The sequence below is a fragment of the Dunckerocampus dactyliophorus genome, chromosome 20 (assembly GCF_027744805.1).
Source record: "Dunckerocampus dactyliophorus isolate RoL2022-P2 chromosome 20, RoL_Ddac_1.1, whole genome shotgun sequence".
Lineage (NCBI taxonomy): Eukaryota > Metazoa > Chordata > Actinopteri > Syngnathiformes > Syngnathidae > Dunckerocampus > Dunckerocampus dactyliophorus.
This window is the reverse complement of record NC_072838.1, coordinates 11,139,779-11,155,136: the sequence shown is the minus strand read 5'-3', so window position 1 is coordinate 11,155,136 and position 15,358 is coordinate 11,139,779. Positions and strand designations below refer to the sequence as shown.

General features: G+C 43.4%; 1 protein-coding gene across 3 annotated transcripts in view; it reads left to right on the top strand.

Moving 5' to 3' along the window:
- Positions 1-573: 573 nt before the first annotated feature.
- LOC129172975 (serine/threonine-protein phosphatase 6 regulatory ankyrin repeat subunit A) overlaps positions 574-15,358 on the top strand; it is an 18,723-nt gene continuing 3,938 nt past the window's right edge. The window contains exons 1-23 of one of the 3 annotated variants that reach the window (XM_054763330.1): positions 574-734; positions 7,273-7,356; positions 8,608-8,686; positions 9,912-9,982; positions 10,341-10,541; positions 10,610-10,697; positions 10,907-11,049; positions 11,136-11,243; positions 11,320-11,424; positions 11,876-11,954; positions 12,025-12,139; positions 12,251-12,387; positions 12,456-12,519; positions 12,597-12,665; positions 12,781-12,921; positions 13,025-13,136; positions 13,242-13,268; positions 13,499-13,573; positions 13,681-13,882; positions 14,430-14,517; positions 14,645-14,762; positions 14,961-15,180; positions 15,252-15,339. In XM_054763330.1, coding sequence (XP_054619305.1) covers positions 708-734; positions 7,273-7,356; positions 8,608-8,686; positions 9,912-9,982; positions 10,341-10,541; positions 10,610-10,697; positions 10,907-11,049; positions 11,136-11,243; positions 11,320-11,424; positions 11,876-11,954; positions 12,025-12,139; positions 12,251-12,387; positions 12,456-12,519; positions 12,597-12,665; positions 12,781-12,921; positions 13,025-13,136; positions 13,242-13,268; positions 13,499-13,573; positions 13,681-13,882; positions 14,430-14,517; positions 14,645-14,762; positions 14,961-15,180; positions 15,252-15,339 — 2,441 coding nt within the window. In that variant the 5' untranslated portion in view covers positions 574-707. Of the gene's footprint in view, positions 735-4,095; positions 5,002-7,272; positions 7,357-8,607; positions 8,687-9,911; positions 9,983-10,340; positions 10,542-10,609; positions 10,698-10,906; positions 11,050-11,135; positions 11,244-11,319; positions 11,425-11,875; positions 11,955-12,024; positions 12,140-12,250; positions 12,388-12,455; positions 12,520-12,596; positions 12,666-12,780; positions 12,922-13,024; positions 13,137-13,241; positions 13,269-13,498; positions 13,574-13,680; positions 13,883-14,429; positions 14,518-14,644; positions 14,763-14,960; positions 15,181-15,251; positions 15,340-15,358 lie in introns of those variants that run through there. The other 2 variants (XM_054763331.1, XM_054763332.1) reach the window with 2 other exon arrangements.

Below are 15,358 nucleotides of genomic sequence, written 5' to 3'. Positions count from 1 at the left end.
CACTCTTCTGCACTCTGTGTGTATTTTTGACACCTTGACAAAAACGCGTTTTATTGGTAAATATCTTGGTTTGTATGAGCAGTGTTTGTCACTAAATAACAAACATTTTGCCATATATTATGAATTTTCAATACAATGGTGGTATTTCTAGCGTTGCTCCTCAGACGGCTGTGTCCTGAACGCAACGTTTGATCTAATGTGGCATTTGCGTGCATGTGCGTGACGGTCACATATCAGGGTCAACATCGGCTATCACACGTGTCAATGGAGGGCAGAAACATTGCAGGTATTCTCTCCGACCACCTCCAGCAGGTGATTTAATTGACGAGCTCCTTCCCTCAAATTAATGGAGGTGTTGATCATTAAAATCACCTGCTTTAGTGACCGGCTGGAAAGAAAACCTGCAGTGTCTCGGGCGTCCATGGCACGAGTTTGACACCCCTGGGCTATCAGGTGCAATGATTTTAAATTGAGATATAAAGACAGTGTGTATTTTTGGAATGAGTATCGAAACGTGGTGTGGGTGTTTTGTCACGTTTGCCTCGTGCGGTGGAGTGTTGGTCCGTGGCAGGAAGGAAGTTTGGTGGGGGGTGAGGTGGGAGGTGCGTGTGGGAGGTGGTCTGCGTTCATTCAGAATTTTCCCCCAGCTAGTCTTGAGTAGTTACCGGGCAGATATACTGCCTTCCTTTCCTCATAACACCGGGATTATGGCTGTGATGAAGATACAAGATCAGGTACTGTCATCTAATTTTTTTACAACACACGCCACGCCTCGTACTTTTCATTATAACCATATAAGTTCAGACCTCCTAGCTTGTTGTACGTAGTGAACGCCTTGACACAGACTTGCTGCTGTGGTGATTAATGTAATTATCTAACATGAAACGGCTTGTCACGAAGGCATAAAAGCTGTTTATCACTGAGCTCCTGTTCACTGACAGTAGAGCTAGCTTGACTAGCTAGCAGCTAACAGTAAACAAATCACACGCACACAACAAAGGAGGAGGATGCTAAAGCCAGGGCGCCTGTTGCATTGTGACACTTTAGTCCAGTGAAACTTTAACGAAGTCCACTAATTACGGGAAATAAAGCACAGCAACTCAAATACACTGCGGCATACGTGTGTTGTTCATGCATTTCTTAGTGAAAACCACTGGAATACATGCTAACTTCTTTGTGCTAGCTAGCATGGATCTAAAATGGTTGTTTTCCAATGCATAAGATGCCGTTTTAAAACGAGTATCAGTTATAGCATGTATTCTCACAAGGGCTTTACTTGACCAGCTGTCTGTCTGTCTTTATGGGGCAGCTGGGCCTGTCACCTGTTAGAGATAAGGAGGACCACCAGTGTGAAACAATAAGAAATGATCTCCAGTGGACACCATGTGTATTCAAAGAGCGGCCCGGGGGCCATTTGGGGCTATATGTAATCTTTCAAAGTGGCCCCCACATCGCTCGGTGGAAACGTTTGGACACCCCTGCACTCCACTACTTGCATCACATCAGCTGTGAACACATCTGACACCCAACTTTGCTACACAAAACACTCAGGCCAACATAGCCTCATCTCTTGCCTCCAAACAGTCAGGAAGAGGTTCTCTCTACATTGGTTCAGCATCTAGACGCTTCATTGAATGACGTTCCACAGAACAATGGCGAACAGAGTGAAACGTCTTGTCAGCCATACAGTCGCTTTGTCTTTGTGGGGGAGGCGGAGCCGCGAGAATACACACAGCAAAATCGTGGAGCCTCGTGAAGAGCAATGCAAGGTAATGCAGTAGAAAATAGGAGGGAAAAAGAGTTGATCCACCGCTTTTTACAAAGTCTAGCTTTTCCAGGGCGGTCCGCCTTTAAAATGTATTTTTAAGAGCGTCCGACACCAAGTCAATTTCTTCTCTTGCTCTGTCAGAAAATTGTGGGCGTTGTGTGCAAAGCACTAAAGACTACTCTTCTGTTTATTGGTGGTTGGCTAGCGACTTTTGGTGTGTATTACCGCTAGCTCCTGCTTGTCAAACCTCGCTTTGTTAAGCTCGGATCAACCATTCAAAGGACCCAAAAATGCTGACGTTACTGTATGTCTGAATCTATCATCTGGTTGGTTAAAGAAACAGCCTCATTGCTAATAGTTTAAGTGACATTGGGCCAGCGCTTCTAACTCTGAAGGCCCTGGTCAGATCACACTGACATGGCAACACACAGAAGCTGAAATTTGATTGGACAAAAAATATTACATACACATACTGGAAGCTGTGCAGCCAAGAGAAATGCTACAAAATGAAGATAATAAATTTTGGGAATAAAATGGTTCAATTTCATGGAATAATATTAAAATTGTAAATGTAGGTGACATATGAAGTCCTTGCTGGCCCTGACCGTCCACCGCTAGTAAATTTACATTGATAGCCCAACTATTTAATGATAGCTCATGGTATTTGAACAAGTTGTGACGTACATCATGTTGTTTTTTTTTGTTAAATCTCGATTTAAATACGGCTGTGTCTGATGCTTCCTCCAGACAGCCTGCATTTACGTCCCAGATGGAAGGCTGGCCGTGTGACTAATTTCCCATCTACATTCTGCATTGTTCTATGTGGTCCTTACTGGCAGAAAATCAGACAAAGAGACGAAAATAGTACAGGAACTGACACAAGGGTGAATGTCACTTTGGGGGTGGGAGTTGTCATCATCCTCTAGAGAGCGCCTTTTATATTTTGACCCATTCTTGTTGGGCCATTGGCGAAAGAAGCCACTCGCTATTTTGTACTGCTCAAGGTTTCCAAGATGCACATCGGTATTGTGTTGACAGTGGCAGACAGACAGTAAAGTATTGTTTATTTTAGTACACAATTGTATTTTTTAGGCTTATGTGTTGTTAGAATCACATTTGTGAGCTCTTTTAGACTAGGATACTACTACTGCTACTACTACTACATCATAACACAACACGCTGGTCCCGACAAGGATCACATTACCCACAGTGCTTCTTCGAACAGGGTCAGAGCAGAGGTCAGTGCCAGTTGTACACTTTCACTCACACCTGCCTTCTTGGAGGGAGTAACGCTCTCAGGTTGTGCTTATGTATACCAATAACCTGCCAGCTAGTGTTTGTCATATTGCACATAAATGTCGTCATGTTATATTTTGCAACAATTTTAAATGAGTCCCGGGGGTCCCACCATTGTGTGTTGCTCAAAATCCTGCCTTGATGCTGGAATTTGCCCTGCTGGAAACGCGTTTTGTGTGTCTGTAGCTTTAATCTTTGCGTCCGCGCCTGTGTCACACACAGTGTGTGGCTCGAAGTGCAATTTTAACATGGTAGATGGCATATGTCAGATACAACAACGCAACATTAACAAGTTGGACAGGAGGACGACACAAACGTCAACAAAACCAGCGTAGCAATGGGAGCTACAGTGCTAACATTACACACACCACCATCATACTAGGTTAGACTAGGGAAAACAAAATAATCAAACTTTCACCCCCCCACCCCTAGTTGGCAGAGCTCCAGGCTTTATTTTAAGATGTGTAGCGAAGCAAGTTGTCAAGTGGGCGTATACACCGGGTGGGCCCTCTCTTGTGAGTCAGAGGAGCTATCATGTTCGTGACGAAGGAGGCTTTCAACCTTCAAAAACATCGGAGTGCCTTTTCTCTCAAGCATGGAGCAAACAAGTGAAGGACATGATAGATTTTTCTCACGTTTGGTGCTCATAAACAGGCTGTAGGGACACACATTACTGTGAGAACATGATTCAAAAGTTTGCATGATAGGGGATCCTTAACGTTAATAGTTGTGCTTATTAGTGCATGTACTACTGGTCGCCAGAGACGGTTTCGCATGAGAATTGCCAATGGTAAATCCATTATACCAGTACTTTTTGGACTACTGTTTGTCTCTTTCTCATTTGCCCTCCCTTCTAGCTAATGGGGTTGTGCGGCTTGGCAAGATTGCTCCTTTTAGGATGTGTGTGTTTGAATATGAGGGTGTGTGACGCATGCAGACAGCACGCACAGACTGGTCTTGTTAGCTGCCCTCGCATTCTCTCATATAGAGCCCGTTTGTTCCACTTTCATAATGAGGAGATGGGGCGTTTTGAAGCCGTGCCACTGATACACCGAAGGGGATACTTGACCGCACACGGACACACGCACACACATTGATGTGGCATTCATCAACACAGCAGTGCAAAGGTACCTGTGATGCTTGAATCTGTAACTATGAATATGGCTTCAATCACTCTGTGTTTGTATTAAGCCTTCTGAGTCATTCTGTTTTCCCCATTCATCTTCAGGATTCTATGGTAGAGTTCTAGGTAACTGACCATAATTATTCCCCCTCCTCCTCCTGCCTCACTCACCCCCCCTTGGTCTCTTCTTTAGAAAGAGCTGGCTTCAGCAGTCTGCCTGAAACGCGCAACGCATACCCACACATACACCAGTGCTCCTGTCCACAGGCTCTTTTTTTTTTCTTTTTTTTTTTGCTAGCGTGTGTGACGTGAGCTCCTGGCTGCAGCACCTTCCTGTGCGCTGCTAGGCAGCGCCGTCATTCTGCCGCATGCTGCCTGTGCCTGCCGACACCATTACGCAGAGGAATTCCCTGCTGTCTCCTCTACTTGTGTTTACAGCGGGATAGAGCGAGGAGGAGAGGAGGCGTGCTGCAGAGCTCGATAGGACGGTGCCGTGCTTGGATTGTACATGAAGATGGGCACTGGTTGTTTCCAAGGAAGTGGCTGTGTTTATGGGGTTTGTGGGTGACCTCTGTGCTCCTGATTGGGCACACATGTAGGCGGGAACAGTGTGTTTCTGTGAGCCAGGGACTGCTTTGTTTGTGTTTGCTGCTTCCTGATGCGGTCAGAGAGGGCCAGTCGTGTTTGTATCGTGGTGCTCGAGGAGGTGGAGGAGGATGAGCCCTCCTTTGCACCCCCACCTCCTCGGCCCAAACCGACCCCAGACCGTAGATCCCATCATGTCCCTAGAAGGGCTGCTGCGCTGGAGGACAAGGTGAGACAACCTCCTCTGTCGCTGGACTTTGGTTTTACATGCGTGTGTGAATGAAAACATTCATGAGATTTTCCTCGTGTCACACCTGGCTCAAAGTTAAGACCTGAGATTAGTTACGCATATAGACACAGGCTATAGTACAAAAATACACTTCCTTCCACACTTGCTAATTTTAGCACAAATTTAATAAATGAGACAAATGCTGGTTTGTAGAGCTTATCGGTAAAGCCAAGCCTTTGTATCTTAAACCCAGCACTGAAACACTGCTATGCAGTTTTTCAGCCTACAGAATGTAGACTGCATTTTAAAGTGCCTACTTAATAAGAGTACTAAGAGAATGACGGGCAGTCAAAAAGGATGCATCTCCAGTGACGGGATGTACAGTCACAAGCTTTGTTGCACTTGTCATCTGTGTAACAGACATGCCTTCCTTATTTTTAGCTAGGACAACTTGGGGAAAGTCTGTTTAATGTCACTTTTTATAGCATTCATTCGTACCATTTTAATTGTTCGAGTGAGGAGCCCTTTATGACCGAGCATGTCTGTCAAAGTGTTACAAGCGAGTTGACTCACCTTTGCCGAGTTAAAATAGTTGTACTGCAAATGAGCGCTTGAAACTTGAAGCCACTTTAAACTTCCTACAGACTGACAGGCCATCACATGTGCTCTCACTTTCTGTAATAACTTCTGAATCCACTGCTTTCTACACCGTGTATTACCAATCATTTAAGCAGTGAGCCATCGCAAAGGAATATAGACTTGGACCTTTTTTTTCCTTTTGTATAAGTTGTCATTGACGTTTTTATCTGAGAAAGATAATAAAACAACCAACAGAAATTGTTTGATTTACCTTGGATGGACTAATCTGAAAATATTTCAGTTAGTTTAAGAATGGTATTACTATAATCTGTATGTTGTACCCCTGTGTAATGAGTTACCTGCTGTATTGTTTTAAATGGTGTATAAACGAGGCATTTTATAATAAGGTATTTGTGTCCTAGGCAGATAATGCATCATAAAAAAATAACATTCTAAAACATGTATAATGGTAAATGCAGTGGAACCTTGCTTAGCATCATTAATTTGTTCTAGAAGGTCTGACTCTGCCCATAAGAGATAATGTACATTTAATTAATGAAGAAAGTGAGAGACTCTATTGAATTTAACTCACGACAAAACAGGAAGGTGGTGTTGAAGACGAAGGCGTTGTTTGTCATTTATATGCATTTAGAGTTGTTTTATGCATGGCAAACTATTGAAATGTATTTTGTGTTAACATTTTTGACCGCTGATGACATCATAGATGGGCGACATAGCTTTTTTGTTGGACTCACGCAGCGTATTCATAGCACGACAAGATACACGTCATATTGTACACTAAGCAGAAAATGTACGCAAAGCGAGAAAAAATTTTGGCATACATCTTTTTACATTCGCCGAAAAACAGGCGAACCGAGGTTTTCCTGTATTACAGTCTATATAACGACTGTTCTAACTACATATATTAACTTTTAAAAATCTTTTCCCCTTGCAAGTACCTAAATAAGGCAACCAAACACTTTTTTCCAATCTATTATTATTTCCAGACCGATTATGAAATGTTTATCAGTGTATACAACAGCATTTACAACTCCCCACAAACGTCAGCTTTACAGATGCCATGTCTGCTATGCAGGCCGTGTATGGGGGTAATAAAGACGGTGTCCGTTTTGAGGCACGGTGTTTATTTGTTTCAGTGAATGCATCTGGATGAAGAGTGAAGGCCACTATTTGAAGAAATACAGGAAATGAGTTTTATTCCTAACTCCCATCCACAGACATTTTTTAACACCATTGCTCCACAATAAACCTTGACACAATCCATTTCGTTTCAGGTGGCGTCATTCTCTATTAAAATAGAAATGTTTACATCCATAAATGGACTGATGCTCTCCCACGGTGTGTCTTGTCCTGGCTTTTGCCGTTTTCTCCTTCTGAGGAAAGTTGCATCACGTGTGGTCATGTGTAGTCTTCATAAATAGTAACGCAGCACGCTACATTGTGAAGTCAAGATGACCTCGCCCCACGTGGCAGCACAGCACAATTTCAACCTGTTAGGTTTTACGTAAGAGGGTTTGCTTACTCGTGTGTGCAGCAGCTGCTGCTCTGTCATAAACAAATGTGGCACGTATAGCCACCTGGAATTTTAGTGCTACCGACGCACAGATGACTATTTGACTCTCTCCGATGACAGGTTTGAAAATAATCTTATGTCCGTATGTGTCATTGTAGCCATCCCTGCTCCGAGCCATCTTCAACGTGGATCCAGATGAAGTCCGGTCCCTCATATTCAAGAAAGAGGATGTAAATATTCAAGTAAGTCATGCACTACTTTGTCTTCTCCGCTCTTCTGATGAGAGAGCACTTTTCTGTATTGTCAGAAGCATCACATTAACAAAACAAGGAACGTGGCTAACAGCGAGCAGCCTGCTGTGGATATATCGACCTAGTGACTGACTGAGAGCGCCTTTTGGCAGATTTGCACCTTACCCATCTAACATAACTGCCAGCCTGGGGAAGACACAAAACCACGACCTTCGCCTCGTCTCGTTCCTCCTCCTTGTCATTCCTACTTTTGCTCCGCCCGATCCCCGTCTTTCAGACGATATTGTCCGACTCTAAGCTTTGTTTTCCCTGTGCTGGTCAATATTGCTGGGGTCATCACACTGGCTCTTCGTGGAGTCAGCAATACTGGCCCCTGCCTATTCCAGTCACATGACACTTGTTTATAGCCCCACTCTGCTGATTGCCCTCTGCCGCACTGAAAGACAGAAGTGGGGGTGCTGCAGCAGGGTGCAGTGATGGAGGGGAGCAAGGACTGCAAGGGAATGGAGAGTATGTACCGTGTAGTTCATGTTAGACGTGATATGCATATACTGTGGACACAAAATTAAGTACGCATGCGCAGTCTAACCAGGAATACAAGAACTGTATCAAAAATTCTTCCCTTTTAAAGATACCATTCAGTATTGATTGATGGTTTTACAGGGGTGTAGTACCGCACGACATCACACGAAGATGTTTTTAATATTTGTCATCACTTATTTGACTACATTAGCATTGTGGCCAGTGATGGTTTAAGTCTTGTTACATAGTTATAGTTCAGAAAACATATGGCACTTTATGGACTTCTGAACAAAAAACAACACATTGTAATGTTTAATAAATAGAGATGACCACAGTAATTGAGAGTTTGAAAGGGTGATCCACTGTATCATCTAGTGTTGATACACCCATACACATATTTGCATCCCGTTGAAAAAATAATATACTGTACAGTATCTGGCCAAAGTAACTCCACTTTTCACATTTCAGCAACCATTTATATTACAGTATGTCTTAAGGGACAATACTATAGAAATTAAACCTGCATATAACTTAAAGTAGTCAGTGTACAGCTTAGAACGCAGTATACAATGACTACAATGACATTGCCATTATTATGTAAATTGTCCCTTAACAGTTAAAATAGAATGGTTGCTGAAATGCGAGGGGCGTACTCACTTTTGTGAGCCACAACATAAAGTAGATAAATAAATGTTTCCCTTTGTCTGCATTGCATATCAGGATAATGAAAAGCGAACGCCGCTACATGCTGCATCCTACCTGGGAGACGGTGAGATCATTGAACTGCTCATTCTGTCAGGTAAGCCACATGTAAATGTTGGCTCACAAGCTTCTCAAACTTTGTGAATCACTTTTTACTGCAAAATCAAGATGTATGAATGTAAAAAAACCCAACAATATTTTAATGCGTATATCACAGTTTAGCCCAATGGATGGACCTTATGCAGGCGGCTTTAAGATCTTAGGCAGCATCAGCTGAGAAGATCCATGAAATTATATTAATCATGCAAATCAAGAGTGACACAACATCAACGTATCTCTTTAGAGGAATGTCCTGATTTTCATCTCTTATGGTCACATGCTTCACTGGCATGTCTGCTCACCGCCTTGTGACATGATGTCACTGTGTCCAGTAGCAACTGGTGACGCTGCTTGTGATTTCTAAATCATCAGAGAGAGAGTGTGCCTTCTTGGCTTTCCACAAGTTAGCTGAGCACGTCTGGTGGTGGCGTCACAAAACACTATATAGCAGGGCGTGCATGCATGTGTGTTCACTGTTCCCCAATAATGTGAAGAGCAAGTAACAGGTGCACTTTCAGGGCTATTTTAACCCCCGGAAGCTTTGCCAAGAAGAATCATGGGAGTTTTCAATCCTCACAAGACCCCTCCTATAATCAGTCATTCAAAAAGAAATCTCTTAAGGAAGGGGTGTCCAAACCTTTCCCACGGAGGGTTGCATACTGGAAAATCAAAGGGAGCAGGGGGCACTTTTGCTATTTTATATTTTGTAAACCAACCCATGTAGATATGCTAAGAATATGTGTGTGTGTGTGTATATGTGTGTGTATGTATGTATATATATATATATATATATATATATATATAAAATTCAGCTTTCTTTTTTCAACCTAATTTTATTCTTTTGTTTGTTTATTTATTCTTTTGTCGTTTTGTTTGTCATAATATTCCAACTTAAATACGATTTTTTTCTTTAATCTTTCAACATGCATCTAAAAATACTTTTCCCCCTGTATATTACGACTTAATTCTTTTGAAATTTCGAACTTTTTTTCTCGTAATATTTTTTTTTACTTTACTGTCCTAATATTATGACTTAATTCTCATGAAGGTATTACTTATTTTTTCCACTTTGGATCTTGTTTAGAATGTGCCAAGGGTCAATAAAACAACACATTTTGGAAATGTGTAATTTTGTAGATTTGGTGAAGGTGGTTTCCTCATCTGTCTATTAGCCATTGTTGGCAGACACTAATCTGGCATCCCTTCTCTGTTTCCCACACAAGGAGCCAGAGTTAATGCCAAAGATAGCAAGTGGTTGACTCCTCTTCACCGTGCTGTGGCCTCGTGCAGTGAGGTAACAATGCAAGTCCCCTCATAGTTTGGTCATTTGAGACCTAGCCTAGACTTGACTTATCTTAGATGGCTTTGTTGATGACAGCAATTATTATCCACAAGTGACTGATGTGCTTGAAAAAAGACAGACAATGCTGGGTAGTGGAGCAGCATTACCTGGTGGACTAACATGGAAATGTATAATACACAATAAAGTGATAGATTGTGTGGCGCAGTGTGTTGTGTTGCATGCACTTATCTCTAAATTCTGCACAACATGCCCTCACTTCTGCCTCTGACGGGCTATGAAGGTGCATTTAAAATTTTCAAAAAACATCCTCTCTTCTGCACATCTCTCCTCTTGATCCTTGTGTGTGCAGGATGCAGTGGCGGTGCTGCTGAAGCACAGTGCCGACGTCAACGCCAGGGACAAGAACTGGCAGACGCCACTCCACGTAGCAGCGAGCAACAAGGCAGTACGCTGTGCCGAGGCCTTAGTTCCGCTGCTCAGCAATGTCAATGTGTCTGACCGGGCAGGACGCACTGCTCTGCACCACGCTGCCTTCAGCGGACACACAGAGGTTAGCATCTCCCCAAATGTGTGCATATGGGGATGTTAGTGGATATTGACATTAGTATGATGTTACAGATGGTGAAGTTGCTGCTCTCCAGAGGAGCTAACATCAATGCATTTGACAAGAAGGACAGGAGGGCCATCCACTGGGCAGCCTATATGGGTAAGACAACCCCGGGGATCTGGATTTTACCAGTACATGTTGTCATGACACAATTTACAAATATCCTGAGACGTCTGGCCGTTTCACATGTCGGAAGTTAAAACTGGGCTTTCATTGTGGAACGAAGACTTAGGCCAAACTCTTGAATAAATAATTCAAATGTTTTTCTGTGTCTGATCATCTCATCTCCTGTTCGTCCTCTGTTGCAGGGCATCTGGAAGTAGTTAAATTATTGGTGAGTAGTGGAGCAGAAGTGGACTGTAAGGACAAGAAGGCCTATACACCTCTCCATGCAGCTGCCTCCAGTGGGATGAGTAGCACCGTACACTACCTGCTAGGCCTGGGGGTCCAGGTCAGCATTGTGCACTTGTTCTCACCTAGTGATGATGATTGGGAAAAAATATCATTACATGTCAAATGCGCTGTTTCTCTGCTCAGGTGAATGAGGTGAATGCCTACGGCAACACGCCACTCCATTTGGCGTGTTACAACGGGCAGGACGTGGTGGTCAGTGAGCTCATCAAGGCGGGGGCCTGTGTCAACCAGGTGTGTATGAACATCTATATTTAAAATAAAATGAATTATGTTTAATTGCATGTTATGATTTGTTACTTTCTTGTAGGTGAACGAGAGGGGGTTTTCTGCACTCCACTTTGCCTCCTCCTCACGCCAGGGGGAGCTGTGCCAAAAGCTACTGTTGGCCCATGGAGCACACATCAACATGCGGGTGCGTGCATCTCAGACACACACCACAAGTTAATAAAACTCAGGTTTAACCCGTGAAAGGAATGGTGTGTATATACAGTACACACATACACATAATGATAAAATACCAAGAAACATACAGTACGTTCTATATCTCCTACTGTACATATGTATGCTTGCTACAGTATCAGTAGCTACCAGAAAAACACTTGGGGAGCTCTGGTGGAAATTGATATGAGGACAAATGGAGCCTCAAGATGCAGAACCATATGGGGCATGATGGGGGAGGCGAGTGGCTCCCTAAGGCTGCAGGCTGCTCATGGAATATGTGTGTGGGTGATATTCACTGGTAGCGCCATTTTCCCACAAGACTACAGCAGTAAAACATGAGCCAGTTGTTACTGAACTCTTTCATATAGTGAATGACGCACTTTTATGTTTAAGTGCACAACTTCCATTGTCCATCTGTGCAGAGTAAGGATGGGAAGACTCCCCTCCATATGGCAGCTACTCATGGCAGGTTCTCATGTTCTCAGGCCCTCATTCAGAACGGTAAGCCATAGGTTATTTATTGGGCGTTTTAATGGGAATACCCACTATATGTGACGTGTGTGTACTGTAGGAGCTGAGATTGATTGTGTGGACAAGGACAGAAACACTGCCCTTCACATTGCTGCACGCTACGGCCATGAGCTCATCATCACAGCGCTTGTCAAACACAGAGCCAGCGTTGCAAAGTCAGTAATAGATGACTTTTAATTTAACTGTGTGTTTTAATTGAATTATAGCTTTTATTAGTGTGACCTAAATACACAATTAAAAAAAATAATAATAATAATAAGGTGCAGGGCCTTGCTGTTTTCTCCTCCATGTCTTGTCCTCTCTGCCTTCTCCCTCTCCAGGAAAGGAATTCATGGGATGTTCCCACTGCACTTGGCAGCTCTTACTGGCTTCCCTGATTGCTGCAGGAAGCTGCTGTCCTCAGGTACATTGTTGGCACCTTTCTTGTTCCTACTTGACATTACATTGATTGTGTTTGCATATCTGTCTCAGGATTTGACATTGACACTCCTGATGATTACGGAAGGACTTGTCTGCATGCAGCTGCAGCTGGAGGGTGTGTCCTTATTGTTCCCTCTTACTTGCAGTGTGTATCAATGTTTATTTGATTGAGTATGTTGTGTTAACGTTCAGGAACCTGGAGTGCCTGAATCTGCTGCTAAATTTAGGAGCAGACTTTAACAGCAAAGACAACTTTGGAAGGTGAGCAATAAAAAAAACAAAAAACAAACTGAAGGCCTGAGAAAAGGGAAAGGGAGAGAGTAAGAAATCTTCACCCTGCCCAGCATGAAAATGATGTTGACTCTGACCTTAACAGGAGTCCTCTTCATTATGCATCAGCCAACTGTAATTACGACTGTGTGTTTGCCTTGGTGGGCTCTGGGGCAAGTGTCAATGAGTTGGACCAGAGAGGCTGTGGCCCCCTGCACTACGCTGCTGCAGCTGACACAGATGGAAAGTAAGTTACAGTCATAAACCAAAGGACATCACACACATCTGCAATGTCCTGTTAATCAGGAAATAATGTTTGTCGGATATTCTTTTGTTTCTGATTGCTGCAGATGTGTGGAGTACCTGTTGAGGAACAACGCTGAGCCCGGAGTGAGGGACCGAGAGGGGTACAGTGCTGTCCACTATGCCTCAGCCTATGGCCGCACGCTTTCTCTGGAGCTGGTGTGTATTTTGTCCATTGTGTTGTGAAAACGGCATATCAGCAAAATCTGTAAAGTTTTTGAACTGGGGTCAACCTAAATTCCACTCTTTGTTTGTTTCTTTTAGATGGCAAGTGAAACCCCTCTTGACGTGGTAATAATACTTTACTTTATCAAGGACTTAAAACTAGTAAAAGTAGCTTCCTCTGGAGGACAGATGAGGCATTGCTTAAGTAGATTGTGAGGCAGATGATGAAGAAGCTACTTTTGAGCTAAAATCTAATGAAGCTACACTGTGTTAAAGGTTTTATGTTATTGTAAATGTCAGGCTTAATTTGTGGCCTAACACGTAATCTTAAACTGACATGTGTAACTCTATGTCAGCTAATGGAGACATCGGGGACAGACTTCCCCAGTGACTCTGAGCGCCACGGATTGATCAGCCCGCTCCACTTGGCAGTGAGTTCAAAGTTTCTCTTTTGGAGTTTGTGCTGCAGTGCTCACACACCCAAAAATATTGCAAGTGCCTATGCCCATGCGTGTCCTCCATCCATCCATCCATCCAGGCTTACCACGGACACTGTGGAGCATTAGAAGTCCTCTTGTCCTCCATGCCGGATGTGGACGTCTGTAGCCCGCAAGGCTGCACCCCTCTCAGCCTGGCCTGCTCCAGAGGTCACCAGGAGTGTGTCTCCATGCTGCTACACCGTGGCGCCTCACCCATGACCTGTGACTACACACACAAAAAAACAGCTCTACATGCTGCAGGTAGTGCTCAACATGCCTCCAAATCACACCAGTGAACATTCCAGAGTTGTGGTTAAGAGAGTTATTATAAATCTATGTCTCTCGAATTTGGTTTGCATATTCTTAAAATCTTTATTAATGAGCACCATACAGTACAGTAGTAGTCCATTGACATAGCAGTGTGTTATCGCACGGGTCTAATAAAAAGTCACTCTGAAATAAATATACTGTTTATTGGAAAGAAACACCTTGATTAGGTACTTGACTGAAGCTTTTAAGTACAATAATCCCTTATTTATCGCGGTTAATTGGTTGGAGACCGTGATAAGTGAATTTCCACGAAATAGGATTCCTTTTTGTTTTTGTAGTTACAGCATAGAAAACCTCTTTTTTTTTTTTTTACATTGAGAGCTCTCTAGACACGAAATAACACCCCTACCTTTATGTTAATGTAACCCAATATAGTAGACATAACAGAAAAGAAGCCATGTAAGACATAAATGCAACTCGTGTGTGTTGCTGTCAATGTGTTCTGTGATATCAATGTCCCACTTTGTGTGCGTCATAGCTTCAAATGGCCACTTGGGGTGCCTGCGTCTCCTCATGAGCAACAACAACCAACACATCGATGTGGACGCACAAGATGTCCACAAGCAGTAAGTGTGTGAAAACTTTATTTAAGGCAGAATTCATCATGGCCTGTCTCTGTTCAAGAACATTTATATAGTGTTTTTGTTGTGTGTGTGTGTGTGTGTGTGTGTGTGTGTGTGTGTGTGTAAAAAGGACTGCGCTGATGCTGGCTGTGCTGAATGGACACACTGAGTGTGTGTATTTGCTGCTAAGTCATGGAGCCAGCGTCCAAGCTCAGGACTGCTGGGGCAGGACAGCCCTTCACCGAGGGGTGAGATGAATCATGTTAGTGGGTGTATATTATGAAATTCAGTTATTTTATTATTAGGGCTGGCAAAAATAGCCCGTTAACAGTGATAACTAATTTATATAATTACGTTACTTTTTTTTTTTTTTTGCGTAATTAACGTATACGCATCATGGCAAACCACGACTCATTTACCATTTAGACTGTGTGATGTCCACACAGGCGGTGACAGGTCAGGAGGAATGTGTGGAGACTCTCCTTCAGCGCGGGGCCAGTGCATGTGTGAAGGACATTCGAGGTCTCTCCCCTATCCACTTGGCATCCGCCTGTGGCCGAGTGGGCATCCTCGGTGCTATGCTGCAGGCTGACGGGACCTCCAACGCTCTTTCGCAGCTCACTGACGAGAAAGGCTACACGCCACTGCACTGGGCCTGCTACAGTGGTACCGAAGCACAGCCTGAAACACAAAGCTTTACAGAATCCTTACGTGTTTTTCCCCCACCCTCCTTCCAGGGTGTGACGCTTGTGTGGAGTTGTTGTTAGAGAAGGAAGTCTTCAGGAAGATAAAAGGCAACTCATTCAGCCCATTGCACTGCGCTGTGTAAGCAAATACGTTTTTG